This window comes from Talpa occidentalis, unplaced genomic scaffold, assembly GCF_014898055.3.
Source record: "Talpa occidentalis isolate TD23 unplaced genomic scaffold, MPIMG_talOcc4v2.1 talOcc4.17, whole genome shotgun sequence".
NCBI classification, from domain to species: Eukaryota; Metazoa; Chordata; class Mammalia; order Eulipotyphla; family Talpidae; genus Talpa; species Talpa occidentalis.
In genome coordinates, this window is record NW_023601754.1 from 56,845,585 (window position 1) to 56,854,366 (window position 8,782).

Genomic DNA, 8,782 nt, shown 5'->3' on the forward strand with positions numbered 1-8,782 from the left:
TGACATGGATGCCCAGCAGCTGCAGCTCTATCACGTGGTCAGTGGGCAGCTGAGTTTGGCATTCTTTCTCCAGTAGGATGAAGGTCACAACCAATGACCCAGAACTCTGGTTCTGTGACCCATTAGTGAGTGAAATCTTTCGTGTAGTCACAGTTGATATTTCCAGAGAATTAAATGAAACAGAATGACAGAATACATAAGAGGATGTATGTCTCTAGTTTTGGGGTAAATTTTTGGCAAGACTTTTATTGATGTTCCTCAAGTCTGTTTGTATTCTGGTGCATTGCAGTGTATTTCTTACTCTGAATCTTGGCCAAAAAGCCTGGAAAGTCTTTGCCCAGCAAAAAGACTCAGGTGCCCTGGGGGCTGGCATGAGGACAAGATGGCAGTTTGGCCAGTAATGGGACAGCCTCGTGTCCTTCGATGGGAAAGAGGAGTATTAAACTGTGCTGCCCTCTAGAATGGGATGTGAGCAAACGAATGAATAGTAGGGCCTCCCTGGTGGCACAATGGGTTAAAGTCTCAGTGGTATCAAGCTATCCCCAGCCACTGCGGCCTGAGTTCAATCCCTGGCCAGGGATCTACCCACATGGTTAGCAGAACTCTCCTGTCTCCCCTCTGCTCCCCTCAGCCGTGTATCTCAGTAGATCCACCTATTGTGCTCCCCACTCTGTCTCTCTTGAATCCTGTCATCCCTTGCACCTCTGGCCTGCACCCAAGTTCTTGTATGCATAAATAAAAATAAATCTTAAAAAAAAAATAAAGTAAGGGCCTACCTGGTGGTGCAGACAGTTGAGCACAGCACTGTGAAGCTGTCTGCAGCCTCTGCAGTGCTGGTTCGATATCCGCCCACCACGGAGCAACCCACACGGTGTGACAGACCTCTCCTGTCTCGCCTGCTGCTCCCCTCAGCAGTGTATTTCATCAGCCTGCCTGTTCTGTTTCCTGCTCTGTCTCTGGTGAATCCTCTCACCCTCCCTCACATCTGGCCTGTTTCCTGGTTCTTGTATAAATAAATAAAAATTTTAAAAAATTAAAAAAAATTTAAAAAATAAAGTAAAATAATTTACACAAACACACTGACACACATACATATACATATAGTTCTAGGTATATCTGTATGTGTAATTTATCTGTCTGTGTTTACATATGCACACGTATGCCCATCTCCCAAACAGTCACGATCCCTCTCCTTTTCCTTCTGTCTATGCAGCTGGCTGGAGCCCAGCCTGCCCGCCCCCCAGTCTGGCCAGCTGGGAGCCCTTTCTGGTCCTGCACGGGCAGTTCTGGGAGGAGCAGCAGCCCCTGCCCAGCAGCCCTGGTTGAGGCCTCCCCTTCATGGGGCTCGCGGACCTGCTTTTCTGCATCCTGAACAGATCCGATGAGGCGAAAGCTCCAAGACCAGCACCGGGACGGGGCGGTCCTGTGCCGGCCCACGCGGTCTCCTCAGCACCCACCAAGGCCGGCTGCTCGGGGACGGGCCAGTGACGTCTCCGCAGCGATGGCAGCGACTGGCCGGGCTGGGGGGCCTGACCCAAAAGTGCCCGCACGCCCGGGGGCGTGGGGGGGCTCGTGCAAGGGCTGTGGCCAGCAGCGCTGGGAATTAGCAGCCCCCCCCCCTCGCTCTCCCTCGGGAGGCGGTGAGGATGCTCCCAGGTGACGTGCCGGCCGCGGTCAGGCGTGCAGGTGCGCAGAGAGGCCCGCGCTGCCCCAGTTCGTGGGCTCGGAGCTGGGCGGGGCTCCGGCCTCTGGCCGATTCCTGCTCGGCTGATTTCCAGGCCGCCTCATCTGCAGGTGCTCACCTGGCCTGGCTCTGCAATTTATGATTCACCTTTTCCGTGAGCGCGGCCTGGGTGGGGCCGGAGGGAAAACGAAACTCTCCGAGCTCACCCGAGCCTGGGCCTCCGGCCGCGGCACAGCGCTCGGGCAGCCACGGAGGCAGGCTGGCGGCGGTGATGGAGTCGGTGAGTCCCCGGGAGCTCCTGTTCAAAAATCGCCCCCCAGGCAGAGGTGACGACCTGGGTGCTGCTGCGTGGGCGGCAGGGCCAGAGCTGCGCCGCCGTGGCTGGGCCTGAGGGTCCCGCTCTATGGGGTGGGGGGGGAGGAGACTCCTCTGGGCCGGCCTTGGGGGGCAGGAATGGTGGGCTTGGGAGACCCCCTTCCCGATTGTCCGGGGCCACTGCCTGCTGGGTGGGTGGGTGGGACCAGCTGGGGATGGGGATGGGGTGTGTGTCTCAGAAATATGATTGACAGCTGCGCGGGGCTGTGGCAGGGGCTGGCAGGCGGTGGCGCGCCGTGGGGAAGGCCTCCGGCCCCCCTTCATCTCCCGCACAGCCTCAGCCCCTCTGCTTTTCCTCCGATCGCATTATCCCCCTTCCACGTGCCCTTTTCCTTCCTGCTCAGTAACTGCCACATTTTCAAGCTGCCCGGTGCATCCAGACACCGGGGAGAGGCCTTTCTGGCATCTTTGCCGGCGCCGTGAGGCTGGTAATAATCATTCCCAGCCCGGCAGCCGAGGACTGGAGGCGCCTTACCACCGGGGCAGAGAGAGGGAAAGTCTTCGCTTAAAAAAACAAAAACAAAAAAGCCAAACCAAAAATTTTTTTGATTTCACAAAAATATGTGAATGTGTTTTCCTTGTTCAACAATGAACCAGAACTCAAGGGGAGCTAGTAGTGCTACAGGGCAGGGAAGGGGCACCCCAGACCCCGCAAACCTGCCTGCTCTAAATATTTGGCGCATTTCGATCTATGCGTAGTTCCGATTCTTTTTGATGCTCAAATTGTCCCCTTGTGGGTCAGGCTGACCTCTGCCTCCCATGGCCGAAGGCTTTCCTTTCCACCACGTCGCGCCACCAGACGCCCACACAAGTCAGCCTCCTGGCCCAGCTGAGTCAGAGGAGGAGGGTGCAGGGCGGCCTCAGGGTGCTCCTGAAAAGGGGTGGCCGGGGATTGCTTGAATTCTGAGTGTGTTCCAGGCAACATACTTCCTGCTCATTCAAACTGCAAACCTGGGTTTTGGTCTCGCGGCTCTGCCCAGGTGAGCACCTTTGGCAGGTTACCTGACGTCCCCGAGACTCAGCCTCCTCGTCTTTCAAGTGGGGCAGTGATTGTCGCATTGACACCACACTGACACTCGGGAGTCGGGGAGCAAGCTGTAGGAGGCAGGGTGCTGCAGAAAGAGCAAGATCCTGGCCTTTTTATTCTTAGAGTAAACACCCAGCATCAGCTGTGAGGGGAAGGAGGACAGAGAGAAGGGAGCGTGAGGCTAGAAGATGTGCTCCGTCATCTGCCGTCTCGGGGTTGCGCGTCTGCCCCCGGCACGTCCCATCTGCTTCATGACTCAGTCCTGCACTTGAGCTCGAACCCTAGACCCCGGCCACGGTTCCATCCTATCCACAAGACTTACCACTGACCAGCTTCTAGGGTCCCTTGTCACACATCCGTCCCCGCCCCCCCCCCCCCGTGTTCCCTGTCATGTCTCGTGATGTATAATAGGGAGTGTGTTTATGCATCGACCATCAGCCCCCCAGGAGTTCCTGGTCATACCTCGGGAGGCACAGCCTTCCCAGAGTGATCAACCTTTCAGCTCTTGGTTGATTTGAAAGGCACCGTGTAAGCTTTGTTTCCTGTGACCGGCCGGGCGGTTCTGACCTTGTGCAGGAACACGGAACTGCGGTGACAAAGAGTGGTGGCCGGACAGGCCGCTTAGGGGCAGCAGACCCCCAGGTGATAGTTGCTGCTCAGAGGAGTGAGGAAAACGGGGGTCAGGGTGGAGCACCGTGTCTGCCATGTTGGGCTTTGCAGGTGGCAGCTCTGAAACCCCCAAGAATCACACAGATGCGGGAGGAGGGGCAGGGCCGTCTGGGAAGGGTGTAGACCTGGGACCACAGAGTCACTGACTGTCACAAACATGCTCTGTGTGTAAAATGCGCTCACACACCAGCCCCCCCACTCCCTTGCTCACACTCCGCCACACGGCTCAGCCGACCCAGAAAAGGGAGGGGCTCCCCACTTGTAGGGGAAGAGCCCCCTGCTCCCTATTTCTGGCCGGTGATGAGCACAGCCTGCAACTGGGCTGGGTGTCCCTGCCAGGGCTCACTCATCTCTGACTTTTCTGTTGCAGGACCAAGGAGGCCCAAGACCTGGGGACCTGATTGAGATTTTCCGCCCTGGCTTCCAGCACTGGGCGGTCTTTGTGGGGAACGGCTATGTCGTCCATCTGAGTGTTCTAAGTAAGGACGGGGCCTCTGCCTAAGCACAGGCGTGGATTCGGAACAGGATAGCAGCACAGTTACACCAGGTTCTCCCTTCAGCGTAGGGAGCATTTGCTGAGTCGTGCTGCCCCCTGGCGTGCTCGTTATCAGTAAGTTGGTGGAGACACTGTTGACCTCTGTCCCATTAGGGAGTGGGGCTCAGTCCCAGCCAATCCACCATGGTCAGACCCTTCCTGGGCCTGCACTCCCTGGTCAGTGTTGTTCTGGAGAATAAGAAACAGTCATTCTCTTCAACTAGTGTCCAGCTGGCTGCCGTGTCACTGAAGCAAGGCCCTCCCAGCCAGACAGCCCCGTGTGCAATCCTGCGTCCTGTGCCCGCCCACAGTGTGGGTCGAACTTGTGACTTCACCTTGCTGAGTGCAGCTGCATCCTCTGCAGCCAGGGGTGTGTCCCTCGCTTCCTGGCAGTGGAGGGGTGACGTGGAGGGGTGACATGGAGGGGTGACATGGAGAAGTGCATGGAAGGCGGGGTGGAGCCTGGCCAGGCGCTGAGCCAACCCCCTTCCCTCTGGAAACTCACAGCATTAAAGAAATGCATCACGCCCCACACCACCCCACAGTGGGGACTGTCTACATGGAATCGGCAGCTGCATCTCACGGCAGTTGTGCAGTTGGTGTGTGTACGTGCACATACACGTATATGTGTGTACATGGATGTATATATTCAAATGCAATTCATAAAATTAGGTTTATTGAAAAGCAATTAACAAATAGTAAAATGTAACCTTTTTACAGCACAATTCTGAGTTTTGACAAATGCGTAGGATGATGGAACCATCAGTGCAATATGATAAAGGAGGGTTTTCTCACCTCCCCTATGATGATCCCCCAGGATCCTTAAAACTTGGACCCCTGCACCCCCTTATTCCTAGGTCCCAGAAACCTATGTTCTTTTTTCTGTTCCTATAGTATTGCCTTTCCCGGATGTCATGCTAATGGAATTATATAGAATGTTGCCTTTTCATCTCTTGGTAGTTTCTTCCACTTAGCACAGCGCAGTGGAGGGGCCTCTGCACTGTAGCCTGTGACCTGCTTGTTCCTGTCCATTGCTGAGTAGTATTCCCTGGCGTGGCTGTAGCACCCTTTGCTCATCCATCCACTAGCTGAAGGACCTTTGGGTGCTTTTTGATTTTTGACAAAAATTAAGGCCACTTTAATATCCCCGCGCAGGCCTGTTCTGTATGAGTGGACAGATTTTCATTTCTTCTGTGTAGACACCCAGCGCTGGGCTGGTGGGATCCTGTGATGAGTGAATGTTTAAGTTGCCAAACTCTGGAGCAAGTGCCCATCAGTGAGAGAGGAGAGGAGAGAGCGCGCCCCCCCCCCCCAGAGGGAAGCCTCCCAGACAGCAGGAGGCTGAAGGGCTGGGATGGGAGACAGAGGGGGAAAGTTGGGGGAGTTTTGGGGAGGTGAGGGGTGATAAAGGGGGGAGGTGGGGTCACTAGGGAAAGAGGCGAGAAGACTAAGGGGCAAAGAGTGAAAATGAGAAGCCCAGAAGGAGACGCTGGGGTTGGGGGTACCGAGCGGCAGAGTGGGGTAACAATGTGTTTTTCTCATGAAAAAGAATAAATTCTCGGATCTACTTTATGTCCACACTAATCCCCTCCCTGCAGCCTCCCTCTCTGGGTCTGTCGCTCAGGGAAGCTTCTGGCTCCTTCTCAGCGAGGCCTCTCTGCCGCACCCCTGCGCCTGCAGCGGGTGAAGCGCTGCAGAGAAAATCAGGATGAGCGAGGCCTGAGCACGCGCACGCAGGAAACACGGGCCCGGGCGCCCCGAGGGGGAGTCGTGCCGTCCGGGGCTCCTCTCTGCTCCGCGGGCTGCTCCCGGGTCCGGGGCGCGCACCCGAGCGCGGGAGACACAGGGGGCGCGGGAGACACAGGGGCGCGGGAGACACAGGGGGCGCCGGGTGCCCTCCAGGGGCGAACCCGGGAACTGGCTGCGGGACGACGTCGCGCGCACCCCTTCCGTTTGCAGGAGACCGGGGCGCGGAGACCCGAGGGCAGGGAGGGCGGAGCCCCCCCCCCCAGACCCGGCGCCGGGACGGGGCCCCGGATTCCCGAGCCGGTTCTTCCCGGTCTGTCCCGAGCTCCGGCCTGGCCTGGGGCACGGCTCTGGCTCGGGCGCCCCGCGGGGATGGTCCAGGGGTTGGCCCGGGAGGGGTCCCGGGCCCGGGCGGCTGCTCCGGCCCCCACCTGCCTCCGCCTGACTCTCCGGGGACCCCAGTCACCTGGTCCGCGGCGCCCTCGGGGCTGGGTCCGGCTCTGAGCCCCGCGGGCTGCGCAGGGTCCACGCACTGCTTCCTCCGACCCGCAGGTGGATGTTCTGGAAGTGACTCTGCCGGCGTCGTGTCCCCGCTGAGCGACAAGGCCGTGGTGAGGAAGGAGCTGCTGCGCCGCGTGGCCGGGAGGAGCAGGTACCGGGTGAACAACAAGCACGACGGCGAGCACCGGCCGCTGCCGCCCAGCAAGATCGTGCGGGCCGCGGAGGAGCTGGTGGGGCGCGAGATGCCCTATTCGCTGACCAGCAAGAACTGCGAGCACTTCGTGAACGAGCTGCGCTACGGAATCAAACGCAGTGACCAGGTGCGGCCCAGGAGTCCCCAGGAGCCGCGCTGTCCCTCGGCCACGCTCGGGCGTGTGCGCGGCCGGCCTGGAGACGGGGCGGGAGCAGGAGACGAAATAACCCACAAGACAGGATCCCGGCCCTTGGGGTGTACGTCTGGGCGGGACAGGTGCGGGCCCAGGGAGGGGCCACTCATTAGACCATGGTAAGGGGGCAGTGGCCGAGGGGGAGTCACAGCCAGCAGGTCACCCCATCACAAGCCCCACCCCCCCCATAGCCCTAGCTAGAGGCAGGTTGTATTATCCCACTTTCCAGATGGAGAAACGGAGGCGCACATCGCTTGAGTAGCTTGTCCACACTCAGTCAACGAGCTCTTGAGTCTTTACTATCTGCCAGTCACCGGGCAAGGTGGGGTTTGAAGCCAGGAGCACTCTGCTCAGAAGGCCCTGATCAAGGAGGGCTTCCCTGATCAAGGAGGGCTTCTTGGATCAAGGCTGCCTCACGGAGAGGCAGCCCCTGCGCTGGGTCTGATTTAATTCTTAGGTTAATACAAAACTGGAAGAGAGTTGGTAATGGCCAGGGAATGGGGGTGACCAGGAGTACAGGCAGAGGGAACAGGTGAGCCAGGAGCAGGCCGAGCTCAGCTCATGTCAGGCAAACCTTTCCTGCAGTGGGCCTGATCATAAATATTTTGATGTAAGTATTGATGATAAATATTTTGTGACAGAGGCTCGGGCTCTGCTACTCTGACTCTGTAGCTGGTAGCACACAAGCGGCCATGGACATGACATGAATGGATGGGCCAGGCTGTGTTCCATGAAGCTTTGTTTTACAAAAACAAACAACAGCTGTATTTGATGCACAGCTTGCTGACTCTGGCATGAAACAATTTGGAAAACCACGCACTCCTGCATATATTACAGTTCAGGTGACAGCAAACATTTAAACCAACATAATGCAAACCGCACAGGATGGAATTTGGGGTGCATTATACACAGCACACATGCTTTATGTACGTATTTTTTTCACCCCCTTGGTCAGACCCCTGATGTGGAGTGTGACCCGCCCCCCTTTTCTTCCGCTCTAGGTCACCGAGGCGTTCACCACAGTTGGAGTGACGGCAGGGGTCATGGGAGCCGTGGTGGTCACTGCAGGCATCATCGGGATGCTGTTGTCCAGAAACAAGCGGGAAAAGCAATAAGGCCAAGAAATTGTCCCCCAGCAGCCGTTGAACATGAAGACGTCCTGCTTAACCTGGGATTTAGCGTTTGATTTATTGACTTAACTGTGTCTTGTGATCTTTTGGGTTTTATTTAATGGAATTAAATAAAAGGACAGGACGATTTTATTTGGGGGAAATGCAGCCCAGTGTGGGTTCTATTAGAGACCCAGTTGTGTGGCCTGAATGTGTGTGTCCCACTACAATTCATGTTGAAGCCCTAACTTCCAATATGATGGTATTTCGAGGTGGGTCTCTGGGGGTAACTGGGTTGAGATGAGGTCATGAGGGTGAGACCCTGTGATGGGATTAGTGTCTTTATGGGAAGGAGGGAGACCAGAGCTCTTCTCTCTCGGTTCTCACCTGGAGTAGAGAGAGAGATAAATAAATTTAATTGTAGCGCCTACCAAAACACCAACAACATGCTTCAGAGGAATTGAAGGAAAAAACATTGAAATTTATATGGAACCATAAAGGGTGTCAACTAACAAAGGCAATCCTGAGAAAAAAGGAAACAGGCATTGTATTACCTGACTTTATATTATAAAGCAACAGTAATTAAAACTATGATATTGGATAAAAATAGATACATGGATCAATGGAACAATGTTGAAATCTCAGAACTAAATTTATGTACATCTCAATACTTAATTCATGCTGAAGCAGCCATGTCCACACAAGTCTCAGGGTACCAGGAAAACGGATGGCATATGGAAAATAATAAAA

At 56.1% G+C, this 8,782-nt stretch overlaps 1 protein-coding gene across 1 annotated transcript; it reads left to right on the forward strand.

Moving 5' to 3' along the window:
* The first annotated feature begins 1,955 nt into the window (after positions 1-1,955).
* On the forward strand, positions 1,956-8,186 carry LOC119248819 (phospholipase A and acyltransferase 2-like). The gene is made up of 4 exons (XM_037515695.1): positions 1,956-1,964; positions 4,126-4,234; positions 6,589-6,857; positions 7,925-8,186. The coding sequence occupies exons 1-4, from the start codon at positions 1,956-1,958 to the stop codon at positions 8,036-8,038; spliced, it is 501 nt and encodes a 166-aa protein (XP_037371592.1). The 3' UTR covers positions 8,039-8,186.
* Positions 8,187-8,782: the final 596 nt, after the last annotated feature.

What these genes read in the sequence shown, in the direction of transcription:
- LOC119248819 (XM_037515695.1), top strand. An exon ending in CGTCCATCTGAGTGTTCTAA is followed by an intron (nt 4,235 to 6,588) that starts GTAAGGACGGGG and finishes TCCGACCCGCAG; the next exon opens with GTGGATGTTCTGGAAGTGAC. An exon ending in GAATCAAACGCAGTGACCAG is followed by an intron (nt 6,858 to 7,924) that starts GTGCGGCCCAGG and finishes CTTCCGCTCTAG; the next exon opens with GTCACCGAGGCGTTCACCAC.